This window comes from Pan troglodytes, chromosome 19 (genome assembly GCF_028858775.2).
Source record: "Pan troglodytes isolate AG18354 chromosome 19, NHGRI_mPanTro3-v2.0_pri, whole genome shotgun sequence".
Classification (NCBI taxonomy): domain Eukaryota; kingdom Metazoa; phylum Chordata; class Mammalia; order Primates; family Hominidae; genus Pan; species Pan troglodytes.
Window position 1 is genome coordinate 52,117,747 of NC_072417.2, and position 16,968 is coordinate 52,134,714.

General features: G+C 48.7%; 1 protein-coding gene across 4 annotated transcripts in view; it reads left to right on the forward strand.

The window, feature by feature from the left end:
• The first annotated feature begins 9,179 nt into the window (after positions 1 to 9,179).
• Positions 9,180 to 16,968, forward strand: part of SLC47A1 (solute carrier family 47 member 1) — a 44,771-nt gene continuing 36,982 nt past the window's right edge. Inside the window, exon 1 of one of the 4 annotated variants that reach the window (XM_009432591.4) lies at positions 9,180 to 9,394. In XM_009432591.4, coding sequence (XP_009430866.2) covers positions 9,260 to 9,394 — 135 coding nt within the window. In that variant the 5' untranslated portion in view covers positions 9,180 to 9,259. The remainder of the gene's footprint in view (positions 9,395 to 16,968) is intronic. The other 3 variants (XM_001144887.7, XM_016932233.3, XM_009432590.4) reach the window with 3 other exon arrangements.

The window sequence follows — 16,968 nt, forward strand, 5'->3', positions numbered from 1 at the left end:
TGGTGGCTAAGTGCAGGCATCACATCCCATAGTTAGGAAAAAATTACAAACCAAACACTGGGCTCTGAGATAAATCAGACCGAACCAAAAAAACCAGGGTTACTCTGTCAAGTCCTAGTATCCCAAATCAGTGAAACTTGAGTTGTTCCTGGAAGTTGTTGACTCCCTGACCTGAAATTCTTCTCTCTGATTTTTGTAATGCTAATATCTGAAGATGTGTTATGACCTTTATGGATATGATTTTCATGTGAAATTTTCGCTGTTTTTTCTTTTTTTCATATCATTAACAGACAGTAACTTTGGTAATCTTGTCTTTTTTTTCCTTCAAAAACCTGTAGTGTCTTCTGATTTGGAAATCCATTCCCTGAAGTCTGACCATGCAATTGTTCTGCAGATAACATTCTTCCCTTGTTTAAAATGCATCTGCTTCTGGCTTTTTCTCCCACTGGGAAGGGTCCACCCAGAAAGCCTGGAGGCACTGATCTACTGGAGCTTCCGGGGCGGTTTGTCCAGGTGCACAGATGAACCTAGATCATTTTCTTTCTTTTTTTTTTGAGACGGAGTCTCGCTCTGTTCACTCTGTCTTCCAGGCTGGAGTGCAGTGGCGCGATCTCGGCTTACTGCAAGCTCCGCCTCCGGGGTTCACACCATTCTCCTGCCTCGGCCTCCCCAGTAGCTGGGACTACAGGCGCCCGCCACCACGCCTGGCTAATTTTTTTGTATTTTTAGTAGAGATGGGGTTTTGCCATGTTGGTCAGGCTGGTCTTGAACTCCTTACCTCAGGTGATCTGCCCGCCTCGGCCTCCCAAAGTGCTGGGATTACAGGTGTGAGCCACCGCGCCCTGCCGAACCTAGATAATTTCTAAAGCTCCTATAACTTGGAGATGATGACGTTAATAGTGATGGCTTATATTTGCATTCCTCAATAGGGTTCACAGGCAGGCATGGCTGCTCATGTCGGTAATCCCAACACTCTGGCAAACGGAGGCTGGAGGATCACTTGAGCTCAGGAGTTTGAGGCTCGCCTGGGCAACACAGGTAGACCCTATCTCTATAAAAAATAAAAAATTAGCCAGGCATGGTGGTGAGTGCCTGTAATCCTTACTAAGGAGGCTGAAGTGGGAGGATCACTTGAGCCTAGGAGGTTGAGGCTGCAGTGAGCCGAAATCATGCCACTGCACTCCAGCCTGGGTGACAGAGTGAAACCCTGTCTCAAAAAAAAGGAGTCATAGTGTACTTTTACACTCATTTTATCCTTTGATCCTCCCAATAAGGATGCATTTCCTTTTTTTTTTTTTTTTTTTTTTTTTTGAGACAGAGTCTCGCTCTGTCGCCCAGGCTGGAGTGCAGTGGCTCGATCTCGGCTCACTGCAAGCTCCACCTCCCGGGTTCACGCCATTCTCCTGCCTCAGCCTCCCGAGTAGCTGGGACTACAGGCGCCTGCCACTGCGCCCGGCTAATTTTTTTGTTGTTGTTGTATTTTTAGTAGAGACGGGGTTTCACCGTGTTAGCCAGGATGGTCTCGATCTCCTGACCTCATGATCCGCCCGCCTCGGCCTCCCAAACCAAAGTGCTGGGATTACAGGCGTGAGCCACCGCGCCCGGCCAAGGATGAATTTCATGATGCAATAAAGCTTAAAGCTTAACTCTCACAAATCCTGTTTTTTTTTTTTTTTTTTGTGAGACAGTTTCTTGTTGCCCAGGCTGGAGTGCAGTGGCGTGATCTCGGCTCACTGCAACCTCCACCTCCTGGGTTCAAGCGATTCTCCTGCCTCAACCTCCTGAGTAGCTGGAATTACAGGCGTGCGCCACCATGCCCAGCTAATTTTTGTATTTTTAGTAGAGACGGGGTTTCACCAGACCTCAGATGATCCGCCCGCCTCGGCCCCGCAGAGTGCTGGGATTACAGGCGTGAGCCACCGCGCCGCCTCCTGTGTTTTTTTTAACTGTTTGCTGGCTTTGTTTCTGTTTTACTTTCTAGATTCTGTCTGATTCTTGGCCAGGTCTGTTTCTGGCTTGTGTTCTGATTTGTATACAGCTACTTATGGCCCCTTCAGTGAGGTTTTCCTGATCTGACCATTAGGCGAACTCTGCCAGACAGCAGACTGAGCAGGAATTCTGATTATTGGTAGTAGATTTTTGTTGTTCTTGTTTTGGTTTGTGTGTTTATCTTGGAGATCCCAATGTCTCCTGGCTCCTCAGTTTTGTCTTTATTGTTTATATACAGCGTGAGTGCAATTTATTCAATTAGAAAAGGGCCTTTTCTTTCCCTGGAATGGAGAGCAGCCTTTGATTGCTGTAGCTCAACCAATTGGTCAGTTTTGAGTTCTGCGTTTTCCTTTATGATTTGTGGGCAAAGTTAACAAAACTGAAAAAGTTGGCTCTCTTTCTGTGTATCTAAATTTATTTATTTATTTTTTGAGACAGGGCCTCACTCTGTCATCTAGGCTGGAGTGCAGTGGCACAATCACAGCTCACTGCAGCCTCCACCCCACTCCATGCTCAAGTGATCCTCCCACTTCAGCCTCCCAAGTAGCTGGGACTACAGGCGCATGCCACCACACCTAGCTAATTTTTGTTTTGTTTTGTTTTTTTTTTGTAGAGACGGGGTTTCAACATGTTGCCCATGCTGTTGTTGAACTCCTGAGCTCAAACAATTCTCCTGCCTCAGCCTTCTAAAGTGTTGGGATTACAGGCGTGAGCCTCCGCACTACCCTGTGTGTCTAAATTTTAAAAAGCCTTCCCCTTTCTTGCCAAAAACAGGTATTTACCCTTTACAATCACCTGTTTATACTCTCTCTGCCTCCCTCTCTCTCTCCCTCTCTGTCTTCATTTAATATCTGTGATTCTCTTGGCTTTGCCCTTTTCCAATATTGGCTTTATCCCAGGGCCAGCAGCATTATGGTTGTAGCACTTCCAGGCATAACATTCAGATACCACTGGGTGTGGTGGCTCACGCCTGTAATTCCAGCACTTTGGGAGGCCAAGGCAGGTGGATTGCTTGAGCTCAGGAGTTCGAGACCAGCCTGGGCAACATGGTGAAACCCCGTGTCTACAAAAAAATACAAAAATTAGCCAGGTGTGGTGATGGGCTCCTGTGGTCCCAGCTATTTGGGAGACTGAGGTGGGAGGACCTCTTGAGCCCAGGAAGCAGAGGTTGCAGTGAGCCAAGATCACACACTACACTCCAGCCTGGGCAACAGAGTGAGACTCTGTCTCGAAAAAAAAAAAAAAAAATTCGGATGCTACAATATCTGAAGGAGAAAATAGGGGCCTTTTTCTTCTCTGACTGTTAGAAATAGGAAAGTTTTTCCAGAAACGCCATTAGATTTTCACTCAGGCTTCATGGCTAGAATTGGATCATGAGCTTGGGCAACATAGTGAGACTCTGTCTCTAATATACATATAAATACATTAAATAGAATTGGGTCATGCATGTCCGTTCCTACATAGGGCCCTGAGAAGGAAAATGAGATTCTTGTGGCTGGCTAAATGACCCATCTGGGGTGAAAGGAATGTTGGGGAACTAGCCACAATGACCACCATCAATTCTACAATAAAAAGAGAATTGAGGGCCGGGCACGGTGGCTCACACCTGTAATCCCAGCACTTTGGGAGGCTGAGGCGGGCAGATCATGAGGTCAGGAGTTCGAGACCAGCCTGGCCAACATAGTGAAACCTCATCTCTACTAAAAATACAAAAATTAGCCAGGCGTGGTGGCACATGCCTGTAGTCCCAGCTACTCGGGAGACTGAGGCAGGAGAATCGCTTGAACCCAGGAGGTGGAGGTTGGAATGAGCCGAGTTCTCACCATTCCAGCTTGGGCAAAAGAGTGAGACATAATCTCAAAAAAAAAAAAAAAAAAAAAAAAAAATCGGGGCCGGGCACGGTGGCTCACACCTGTAATCCCAGCACTTTGGGAGGCCGAGGCGGGTGGATCACTTGAGGTCAGGAGTTCGACACCAGCCTGGCCAATACAGTGAAACCCTGTCTCTACTAAAAATACAAAAATTAGCCAGGTGTGGTGGCACATGCCTGTAGTCCCAGCTACTCGGGAGACTGAGGCAGGAGAATCACTTGAACCCAGGAGGTGGAGGTTGGAATGAGCCGAGTTCTCACCATTCCAGCTTGGGCAAAAGAGTGAGACTTAATCTCAAAAAAAAAAAAAAAAGAGAGAATCGGGGCCGGTCACGGTGGCTCACACCTGTAATCCCAGCACTTTGGGAGGCCGAGGCGGGTGGATCACTTGAGGTCAGGAGTTCGACACCAGCCTGGCCAAAATGGTGAAACCCCATCTCCACTAAAAATACAAAAAAAGTTAGCCAGGCATGGTGGTGCACATCTGTAATCCAAGCTACTCTGGAGGCTGAAGCAGGAGAATCGCTTGAATCTGGGAGGTGGAGGTTGCAGTGAGCTGAGATCGTACCATTGCACTCTGCACTCCAGCCTGGGCGACAGAGTGAGACTCCATCTCAAAAAAAAAAAAAAAAAAAAGAGAGAGAGAGAGAGAGAATTGGAGTGGATTGGAGTTTTCACCTGTAATGTATAATGCTAGAAGCATGGGAATGTGTAAAATATCATGACCGCAAACATTCAGAAAGCACACGCCACAATATCCTGAGAAAGTACCCACTAGAAAATGAAAAGCTAATCAGAATTTAAAATTACAGGGAAGATACAGACGTGGTCAGAACATGGTGAGTATGAGATGCTGAATAAGGCCTCCCAAAGATGTCCCCATCCATCTACTGAAACCTGTGAATACATAACCTTGCATGGCAAAAGGACTTGGAGATGTGATTACTACAAGGATCTTAAGATCTGCAAAGGTTATCCTGGGTTATCGGGTGGGCCTAATGGAATCTCTTTTTCTGAGAGGAAGACAAGAGAGTAAAAGCTGGAAAAAGGAGACGTGATGAAAGAACAGAGGCTGCAGTGATGTGCTTTGGAGATGGAGGAAGAGGGAGGTGGCATCTAGAAGCAGGAACAGGCAAGGGAATGAATTCTTCCTGAGCCCCAGCAAGAACGCAGCTCTGCTGACACCTTGATTTCAGCCTCACGGAACCCATTTCAGGCTTCTGACCTCTGTTAAATAGTAACTTTGTGTTATCGTAAGCTATTAAATTTGTGGTAATTTGTTACAGCAGCAATCAATAAACACTTATCATGAATGACCAAAATTAATTCAAGAAGAGGTTAAACAAAACCCTGAATAGACCAGCAACTTCTAAATAAACAGAAAACCTTTTATTTATTTTGTCTTATTTTTAAATAAAATACCCCTTCTATAAAGGCATCAGATGGTCCTCTAGGTGAGTGGCCTTCAAACCTTCAAGAAACAGATCATTCTTATGGTATTTGAATAATTACAGAGCCTAAAGACTCACGGAAGCCGGGCGCAGCAGCTCACGCCTGTAATCCCAGCACTTTGGGAGGCCAAGGCAGGAGGACTGCTTGAGCCCAGGATTTCAAGACCAGCCTGGGCAACATAGTGAGATCCCTGTCTCTATAAAAATAAATAAATACAAAAATTCTGAATATAATATTAGCAATAAATCTACCACTATATACCTGTTATAGTATACTATTATGAATAAGGGAAGTTTATTCCAGGAATCAGTGACAGCTAAACATTAGGAAATCTACAATGAACTTACATTAACAACCGAAAAGAGAAGAAAAATTTGATCATTTCAATTAATACTAAATATATCTATATATATATAAATGAGCACAGTGGCTCATGCCTGTAATCCCAGCACTCTTGGAGGCCAAGGCAGGAGGATCACTTTGAGCTCAGGAGTTTGAGACCAGCCTAGGCAATATAGTGAGACCTCTTTGTCTCTATAAAAAATATGAAAATAGGCTGGGCATGGTGCCTCATGCCTGTAATCCCAGCACTTTGGGAGGCCAAGGCAGGTGGATTACCTGAGGTTGAGACCAGCCTGACCAACAAGGAGAAACCCCAACTCTACTAAAAAAAAAAAAAAAAAAAAAATACAAAATTAGTTGGGCGTGGTGGCACATGCCTGTAATCCCAGCTACTCGGGAGGCTGAGGCAGGTGAGTTGCTTGAACCCAGGAGGCAGAGGTTGCGGTGAGCCAAGATCGCACAATTGCACTCCAGCCTGGACAACGAGAGTGAAACTCTGTCTCAAAAAAAAAAGGAACAAGAAAACAAAATTAGCCGGGTGTGGTGGCACATGCCTGTAGTCCCAGCTCTTCAGGAGGCTAAGGTGGGAGGATTGCTTGAGCCAGGGAGGTCGAAGCTGCTTTAAGCCGAGATCAAACCATTGCATTCCAGTCCAGGCGACAGAGAGAGACCCTGTCCCCACAAAAAGAAAAAAAAAAACCCTGATAAAATTCAATTTTAATACATGCTTTTAATAATATATTTCAGCAAGTTAAGAACCATATATGAACATACTTATGACTATTTATCAAGCATCAATAACAAATTCATCATATCCCTAGTCCAGTGAGTCTCCCATTCCCTAGGTGAGTACTGATTAGACTAGGGATATGATTGAAATAGAAGACAGAATTTTAACGAGGTGCATTCTTTCTGAATAAATCTGCAGATATAATGCAATGTCAATCAAAATCCTAACACTTTCCAAGTAACAGGGTTCTTTGTTCTTTTAATTGTTTTGTTTTTTGTTTTTTATTGAGATAGGGTTTCACTCTGCTGCCCAGGCTGGAGTGCTGTAGTGCAATCATAGCTCACTGCAGCCTCAAACTGCTGGACTCAGTCGATCCTGGCACCTCAGCCTCCCAAAGTGCTGGGGCTACAGGTGTGGGCTACTCACCTGTACAATGTGCTCACCCAACCACACATTGTTTTAAAAGCGATTTACCAGCCAATAGAGCTACTTCTTTCCTCATTACTTTTCTTTTTCAGAGTTTTTGTTATATCTTTTCCTGTTTACACTATCAATTGCTTTTAGAATCATTCTATTAAATTTTAAAATAATGGAATACACAGAAGTGGACTAAAACCTAATATATTAATTGAAAATTAATTTTCCTGTGCTACTTTTTGGAAGGAAGTCACTGTGTACAATCCACCTTTAAGGAGTGAGGAGTTATGCTCTGTATCATGAGGACCTTTTATTTTTTGTTGCTATTGTGAAAGATTTCTTTTAGTATTTTCATATATGTTATTACCAATATAAAGGACTGATATGACTTGTTGAAGAACTTCTATGTAGCAATTTTATAAAACCCCTTTATCAATTCTATTAGCTTTTGTTCATATTTTATTTCTTTGGGTTGTGTGGATTTTTTTTAAGAGATGAGGTCTCACTGTGTTGCCCAGGCTAGTCTCAAAACTCCTGGGTTCAAGTGATCCTCCCACCTCGGCCTTCCAAAGTGTTGGGATTATAGGCATGAGCCACTGTGCCTGGCCCAGTCTGTCAATTTCTACTGTGAGTAATCCCTTTGCCTTTTGTTTCCTAATATTATACATTACATTTCCATTTCCTGTCTTATTACATCAGTCAGGACTTCCAGAAAATTATCAAAAAACGGCAGTGATCAGAGATCTAGTGAATATCCTCGGATATTTGTCTGTTGACACTCTCAGTTCTTTTGGGAAACTTCTCTACTCCATACGTACAGTCCTTGTGGGACGAGACCAGTCACAGGGCACCTAACCCTAACCCTGTAGGTTCAAAGCTGGGTGCATGGTCCAGGGCCAGCCAAACATCAGACCCTATTTTCCCACCCAGGGCGATTGTTCCAGAGGTGGGCAAGAAACCTAAGCAGAGCCAACCAGATTTTCTCCCAGTTTTTTGTTTGTTAGTTTGGAACCAGAAGAGAGGAGGGGAGGGCCTTACTTTCTGGTTTAACAGACGGGAAAGATAGGAACGAGGGTATCAGAGGCCACCACTGTCACTTGCACAGGAAGAGAAAGGCTGCCGGCAGAGGAGGAAGAGAAACCACGGAAAGAATCCCAAGGGGCGAGGAGAAGGGAGGAGAGGGACAGAGATGGGGAGAGGGACAACAAGAATGATCTGTTTTTTGTTTTTGTTTTTTTTTTGAGATGGAGTCTCCCTCTGCCACCAGGCTGGAGTGCAGTGGCGAGATCTCGGCTCACTGCAACCTCTGCCTCCCGGGTTCAAGCAATTCTCCTGCCTCAGCCTCCCTAGTAGCTGGGATTATGGCGCGCGCCACCATGCACAGCTAATTTTCGGTACAGACGGTGTTTCACCATGTTGGCCAGGATGGTCTCGATCTCTTGACCTTGTGATCCGCCCGCCTAGGCCTCCCAAAGTGCTGGGATTACAGGCGTGAGCCACCGCGCTTGGCCTAATGACCTTGTTTTCAAATCCCTGAATCCAAACTTCCTGATTATGTGAGCCAAAAAATTTGTTTTCCATTTTCTCTACTTACATTGGATCATTTACAACGGAAGGAATTTTGACTATTAGAGAAATCAATCTTGTCCTGGTAACTTATTAGGTAACGGCTGGTGCCAGGCTGAGGGCAGGTGGCACTGACTCCGGTCCTCCGCCCAGGCAACCCCAGTCTTCACAGCTGGCGACGAGTGTTCTTTCACGTTTGCAGATGAGGAAGCTGAGGCTCTGGGAGGAAAGCGCGCTGCTCCTGCCCTTCTGGGCCACAGCCTCTCGTACTCCCACAGCAGGCTTGATGGATAAACTTCCAACACGACCAGCTGGCACAAACTGTGCTACTTGGCAAATGGGAGCATGTTGCTCTATCCTGGTAGATTCTAAGTTCTCTAATGGAACAACTGATGAGAGGAGAGGAGTATGCAACACCCTAACCAGCATCAAAGGGTGTACCCAACTCAATCTGCACAGCAAATGCGCCCAACCCATACACCCCGCGGGGTGCTAACCGAGTCACGGCTCGAGGCCTCTGGGTCCTTCCACGCCAGGTCATTCAGAACCTGAAACCCCCAGCGGAGGTGCAGAGCCGGGGTGAGTCCTGGCGTCCGAGACTTGGAGGACCCAGCCCCCGGAGCGCGTTCCGTTAGTTTCCAGAGCTTTTTCAAACTTTGCCTTCCAAGTGCAGGAGTTCCTTGGTCTTTGCAAGACCCGCAGGCGTCCGCAGTGGTGCAGAGAGAGGTGCAAGGGGCGCGTCCAAGGCCTGGCTGCGCGCTCAGTCGGGCCCCCGGGCGCCAGGCGCGGGGCGGGCTCTGGGCGGGCGGCCGGGGCGGGGACTGCAGAGCAGGCTGCGCTGCGCGGTACCCACTGCCGGCCTCCGCGCTACCCGGCCGCAGCGCGCGAGTCACATGGAGGCTCCTGAGGAGCCCGCGCCAGTGCGCGGAGGCCCGGAGGCCACCCTTGAGGTCCATGGGTCGCGCTGCCTGCGGCTGTCCGCCTTCCGAGAAGAGCTGCGGGCGCTCTTGGTCCTGGCTGGCCCCGCGGTGAGTAAGGTGGCCTCGGTGGCAGGCCGGTACCGGCGGGCTGGGGACCTGGTGATTTCTGCCTCCGCGGGTGACTTTGGCGGGGTTTGGGGACCGAGCGAGCTGTCCGCCGGCGGGCTCCGGGGAGCATCCTGCCAGGAGCCGGGCGGGCACCCCAGCTCCTCTGCCTGCGTCCCGGCCGCTTTCCGCTCCGCACCACCCGACTGGGGGCCTCGCGGGGCACTGCGGGAACGGCTGGTACGCGCCCGGGCGCACGTTGGCTTGGAGAGGCCGGCGGCTCCAGCCTCCTGCGCCAGGAGACATCGGAGAGCTGGGACCTTTGCGCCTAACGGGGCTCTACCAGGTCCAGGCTGCATTTGCATCCGGGGGTGCCTTCTCTGGGAGCTGATTCCGGCCAATAAAGCGCAAGTTGCCTGAACTTCAAAACACAAGGGAACTTGTTTCTTTGAAAAGCAGCGGTAAAAAGTTCGGGAGCTCTGCGATCTAAATAATCCCGAGGCACGGAGGAGGGGGTGCGTGGTCTGACGTGGACTCAGAGCTGCGAAATGATTTCTTCAGAATTCCGTCAACCTCTACCGAGGAAACCAGAGGCATCCTGTACCACCCCCTCCCCACCAGTAATTATGTATGTGAAAGAAAAAAGGGGTTTTAATGTGGTTCTTTGTGGGGTCGAGGTGTTCTTATCTGTGGGATTCTTTTCTTTTTAATCATTAGGTTAGGGCTGTTTCTGCCTTGTCTCCTAAAAATAATGTGGTTTTTAAAACCACAAAAACACAATCCTATCCACGTTCTCCTGCCAGCTTGGGTGGTTTTCAAACCGAGAGGGTAGGACGCGGCACAAGAAGCAACTGGTATGCACTTAAGGCGTGAATAAGCTTTTGACTTTGAGGCCCACATTCTGCACCTGCGTGGGCTGAGGGGGGCCGCTGTGCCCCTGGAGTGGGGGCTCGGTAGTTTGTGGGATATTGTGGCACCCGCTGTGGTGTGCAGGACAGCAAGAGTAATGCCGAGGTCAAAGCCATGGAATAAGATCCATCAGCCATGCTTTCTCACAGACCAGAAAGAACTCATGATTTGGGGCCGGGCTCGGTGGTTCACGCCTGTAATCCCAGCACTTTGGGAGGCTGAGGCAGATGGATCACTTGAGGTCAGGAGTTCGAGACCAGCCTGGCCAATATGGTGAAACTCCGTCTCTACTAAAAATACAAAAATTAGCCAGACGTGGTGGCGGGCGCCTGTAGTGCCAGCTACTCCAGAGGCTGAGGCACGAGAATCACTTGAACCTGGGAAGTGGAGGTTACAGTGAGCCAGGATGGTGCCACTGCACTCCAGCCTGAACAACAGAGTAAGACTTGGTCTCAAAAAACAAAACAAAACAAAAACACCTCATGGCTGGGCGTGGTGGCTCACGTCTGTAATCCCAGCACTTTGGGAGGCCAAGGCAGGCGGATCACGAGGTCAAGAGATTGAAACCATCCTGGCTAACATGGTGAAACCCCGTCTATACTAAAAATACAAAAAATAAAAAATAAAAATTAGCTGGGCATGGTGGCAGGCGCCTGTAATTCCAGCTACTTGGGAGGCTGAGGCAGGAGAATCGCTTGAACCCAGGAGGTGGAGGTTGCAGTGAGCCCAGATCGCGCCATTGCACTCCAGCCTGGGCAAAAAAACACCTCATGATTTGGAATCTCAAGACCTGGGGCTGCGTGCCCTGCTTTGACCTCCGAAAGTAAGTCAGGAAGCAGCTGTGCAGATTGAAACAGCCTCTTAACCTCTTCTGGTCTCTGCATATTCATTTGTAAAATGGAGATAATAATCATGTCTTGGCTCAACACTCCCTCACAGAGCTGCTGTGAGAAGGGGCTTTCTAAGGCTATTATTGTTTTATTATTATTATTATTATTTTTTTGAGACAGGGTCTTGATCTGTCGGCCAGGCTGGAGTGCAGTGGTGTGATCACAGCTCACTGCAGCCTCAACTTCTGGAGTAGCGGAGATTACAGGCACACACCACCATGCCTGGCTAATTTTTGTATTTTGGGTTAGAGATAGGGTCTCCCTGTGTTGCCCAGTGCTTGAATTCCTGGGCTAAAGCAATCCTCCTGCCTCGGCCTCCCAAGAGCTGGGATTATAAGCATAAGCCACCTTGCCCAGCCTGTTATTGCTTTAATAGTATAGCAATAATAATAATAATAATAATAATAATAACAGGGCAGGTTTCTGAAATCCAGCCCTCCCAGTAGCCTGATCCCCTTGATGTGGGGGACCTCTCCAGGTCTCCAGGGATGAGCACTAGACTGACATGCTGGGGACCTCACCTTTTCTCTTTGTATGTACATACATGTATACCATTGTGTTTATTACAAATGTCATGCATATTTACTGTAGAAAAAAATAGAAAACCAAGACCAACAAAAGGAAAAAACCCTCTGAAATCTCACCGCTGAGAGGTAATTTGGGAGCTTTCCTTCTAGTCCTTTGTGTGTGTGTGTCTCTGCTTTGTGAAAATGTGATTGTAGAGTTTTGCTACCTGCTTAGTCTCTCATGAAGTGTATGTGGACCGGCCTGGGTCTGTCTCCCATCTCTAATCCCATCTGCTGTAAAGTTTCCTGTTTACTAAAGGGCATGGGATAAGGAGAGACCACCCCCTTCTTTTCCCATGCTCATTGTCCAATACTTTCTTCTCCAAGTGTCCAACATAACATGAGGAAGATGCCCTGTCTGGCTCTCCTCTCTGTAATTTTCTCTCTCATTTGCCATCTCCCTTCCAGACCTCTCAAGTTAACCCTGACCCTTGAGGTCTCACTGGGCTTTAAATGAGGGCTTTGTAAAGAGAGTAACCCATAACACAATGGAAATGTGAGCCGAACGGAGCTTATTTCTCAAAAGATGCGTCCATTTTATCCTGGAGAAAGCTTGAGGAAGACTGGATTTGCAAGGGAGGGAACGTGCAGATACCTGGCCTCAGGTACTCCAGCTGTGCCTTCTCTTGGTCATCAGCCTCTCATCACCTGGCTGAATCAAAACAGCAAAAGTTCTGAAAAGTAACCCCAAAGATGGACCCCCGGGCATTGCCCGGGATGTAACAGAGGTGGGATAGCCCAGGCCCCAGCTCAGGGAAATGTTTCCACTTGTGTGGGAAGGAGCTGGCGGACCTTCTAGGGTTACAGGGCAGAAATATCAGAGAAGGCAGGCAGGTTGAGGGGGGTGAGGTGGGGGATCTGGAGAGAACCGCTTTACCTGGGACACACAAAGGAAAAAATGCAGGCTGATCTTTTGAATTGTATCCTGAAGGCAATGGGGAAGATATTGATCAGGAAGTGGTTACTGACACCAGATTCTGCAGGGGAAGCCTGGTCAGAGACAGACAGGCCTAGGCCCGAGGAGGGGAAGACCTACAGGGAAGGTGGTTCCTTCCATTCAAAGGGTGAGAGGAAGTAGTCAAAGATGGCAGGAGCTGGACAGAGGAAAGCCGGGTGAGGTCCAGCCCCCACGCCTCTACTCCCCGTTCCCTCCTCCAATCCGTCCTCACCAAGGCCTTTGGCTTTAGCTCCTTAAATACCTCTCAGAGGGATCCACTTTTTCGTATCTCCGCTCTCATGCTCCAAATGGAGCCACCAAGTCCTTTTCAAACGCACATCTGAGCTTGTGCCTCCTGCTCAGAACCCTTTCCTTGGTTCTGCAAAGCCCTCTATGGCCTGGCCCTGGCCAGGCCTCCAGCCTCATCTCTCATCCCTGTCTCCTGGTTACACCCTCCACCCAGCCTCCTTTCAGTGCCTCAGCCTGGAAAGTCCTCCCCGACAGACAAGTCTCCGGCACCTGACTATTTGACATTGACTTGTTCATCATGCAGGTTTCAGCCCCACTTCATTTCCCGCAGAAACCTTCTCTGAATTCTCTGCTGCACCCCACAGCTCATCATGCAAATGTCTTGAGCTGTGTTATTTATTACGTTTTGAACATCTTTCCCTATTCCACAGATGCTCCTTGGCTTACGATGGGGTTATATGCACTGAAAATATCATTAAGTCAAAATGCCTCTAAAGGATGAGATCACGGATTGCGAGAGTCCTGACTTGCGTGGGACGCATGCTACCCCCATGCTGGCCAATTATCTTCAGTTCCATTGCAAGAGTAATAGCTGCCTTCTTTTCCCCAGAAGCAGGAGGCACAGATGGCCATTTTGTAGTTATGATGGGATGCAAAAACACAAAACAAAATACCCAAAAAACGCTGGCAACACAGTCCACTGTAGAGTGTCAGCTGCCTGCTCTCGTGATGGCAGGGCTGATGGCCCACTGCCCTGACAGGCACTGCAAGTCTGAGACTACACATCACTATCCCGGGAAAAGATCAATATCCCAAATTCCAAGTACAGTTTCTACTGAATGTACATTGCTTTTGCACCATTGCAAAGCTGAAAAATTGTAAGTCAGGACCATCTGTACTGTGGGTCCCGTGGGGCAGGAATGGAGTAATGGTGTCTAACTCACACCTGTTCCCCCAGTGCTGGGATGTACTTTGTGCTCCAAAGACAGTGGCCGTATGTAACCATCTGAGTTGAGAGTCAGGTGGCTGGGCTAGTTGCGAAACCTCCTGGGCTGTGCTTCCTCACATGTAAAAGAAGGGGGGCTGTCCCAGGTGACCTCTCAGCTTCTTTCCAGTGAGTGAACTTTCAGCAATCATGGGAGGGGATAGGAGAGGCTGTCTGGAGGTGCCTGGCCCTGGAGAGCAACTTCTAAAGCTGCCAGGCGCTGAAGGTCTTTATCTGACTGCCAAGTTTGCTTATTGTTGTCTGGCCAAAATCTGAGCAGGGTCACTGTGACAAGAAGGGACGGAAGCACGGTCAGTCTGGAAGTTTCTTTGTTTGAAGCAGGGTCTCGCTGTGTCATCCAGGCTGGAATGCAGTGGTGAGCTGAGCTCAAGTGATCCTTCCTGCTTCAGGCTCCTGAGTGGCTGGAATTGCAAGTGCATGCCACCACGCATGCTATTTTTGGTATTTTCTGTAGAGACGGGGTCTCTACAAAATGTTGCCTGGGCTGGTCTTGAACTCCTGGGCTCAAGCAGTCCTCTTGCCTCAGCCTCCCCAAGTGCTGCAATTGCAGGCATAAGCCACTGTGCCCGGCCCAGTCTGGCAATTTCTGTCATCCATTCAGCTCTGTCCAAGCCACTGCCAGTTCAGGCTGTTCTTCAGACAGCAGCTGCTGAGACATCTAGCGGAACAGGCCTTTGTCCAGAATTGGTTCATTCCCCGGGCACAGAAATATGCTCTGTGACAGCACAGTCCCAGAGGGTCTGGAGCACTCTCAAAGTGTGGCCCTGGACCACATGCATCTTGCCTGGTGTGTATGACGGAGCGTGGGGATATACTGAAATGAAGATTCCTCAGCCCCAGGGAACTCCTGGGTCTTTTTTTTTGAGATGGAGTCTCTCTCTGTCACCCAGGCTGGAGTGTAGTGGCTTGATCTCCGCTCACTGCAACCTCTGCCCCCTGGGTTCAAACGATTCTCCTGCCTCAGCCTCCCGAGTAGCTGGGATTACAGGTGTGCACCACTGCACCCAGCTAATTTTTTGTATTTTTAGTAGAGATGGGGCTTCACCATGTTGGCCAGACTGGTCTCGAACTTCTGACCTCAGGTGATCTACCTGCCTCGGCCTCCCAAAGTGTTGAGATTATAAGGCGTGAGCCACTGAGCCTGGCCTAACCGCCTGGGTCTTGCGATGGGCCAGGGCAAAGGCTCCCAGGTGGCCCTTATGTACATGATCCACAGTCTATGGCCAAGCGTTCACCCAAAGGGCTTGAAACCAGGATCTGAGAAGAGGTTAGTAAATCTGGACTCAAGCCAAGATCCCTGGCACGGACTTTCAGGATGGGCTGACTGCATGAGGCTGCCCGACTCAGGCAGTCGGAGTACAGGGTTGCTGCCGTAACCCTGGCAGAGCTGCGGCAGCTCTCAAAAAAACTTTTTGCTGGCATTGACATTGAAGACGCATCTCACATGGATTAGTCTAACTCAGCTCAACTTCCTGGCCTTTTGTATCCGAGACATCTAATGATTCCCTTGGACTGGCCCCCACCCAAGTGAGAAAGATGTTCAAGGCAGTGCAATTTGTGATGGTAAGATCTGGGCAGCACTCCAAAGGCCGGGCAGTAGGGGAGACCGAGCACACTTCCATGTGAAGCCATGAAAAACAGCTCACAGGTGGCCCGCAAGGAGGCAGGGAACTGTGGAGGGTAAACGTGATGTTCCGTGGGAAAGGAGAAGACAGATTCTCTGAACACAACCGTTTGTTACAGATGATGTGCAAAAGCTTAAAGCACAGTGAACTGAACAGATTTGGAAGTGATGCCGAGTTTACAAATAAAAGGGACCCTGTGGCCTTTAAAGATACATGAATTCACAATTTAAAGAGACACCAAGCTCCACCCAGTGAAACCACAGGGGACATCTGTAAGGGTGGTGACAACGCCCAAATCATGTGGCACCAGTACAGGCCTACTGGGCATCCATTGGCTCTAGGTTTAGATTCTACAGCATCTGGTTCTTCATGTCAGCTTTTTTTATTGACACCTCCACCCCACCCCCTTTTTATTCCCATCTTCTGTCTTATTTTGGCTTACGCAGAACATTGCAAAAGCGCTCCTCACGTTCAGTAACAGGGGGACTGTGGCGATTAAATTCACATTAGGCTTCTGTGGTAGTGAGAGAAGTGCCTGGATCATGCAGGAATTCATACAAGAAAGATACTTCTCCTACAACAGACACACACACACACACACACACCCCTAGGGTTAGGAACAGGCTGTGCATGCTCTGAAGGTCTGGGCCCATCACAGGAGTTGAAAACGGTCTCTCCCGGGATGTGGATTCTAGGGAAGAAAAGAGGGAGATCATCGGAACCATTATGGCTCGGGGGCCTGATGAGGTCCTGACGTAGCAATTTTGGGATGGCTGCAGAGCTGGCAGATGGGCTGTGTGTGAGGCTGGTGGAGGTCAGCTCTAGAACCTAAGTCATTGGAGCCCTAAAAGAGGGACCTTTCTGTGGGCTCAGCACAGAGGACTCTGTTCTCCCTGAGAGCGGTGAGAGGCGGCCTTGTGGCTAGACCAGCAGCAGCATCACCAACTCTGGGGTATCAGCTTCAGTGAGGGCCCCATGGGGCAGATGCAGGCAGCAGCGGCAGCAGCAAATCCTTACGCACCCATTCTCTCCTAGGGAGCAGGGGTCAGGTGAACTCCCCATTTTGGGCCGTGTAGCCTGCCAGGGGAGAGGGGCTTCCCCAAGAGAGATACTGGACTGCCTGGGTCTAGTGGGTGGGGGGCAGGAGGTGATTTTAAGTTAACCTCCAGAAATAAGCTCATTATCCAATCATGCAGTGAAAGCACTGTGGAGCAATTCATAGAATTGCCCACTGGAATTTCGAGGAAGAATGGTTCAATATTCCAGAATTTGCCCTCACATCTGAGGCTTCCTAGAATGCAAGGCGTTCAGCAGGCCTGTAATGTTTCACCCTGAGAGTCCGGATCCCGCTGGGACTCCAAGTGGACGATCTCATCGCTACCTCCAGCTCCTCCT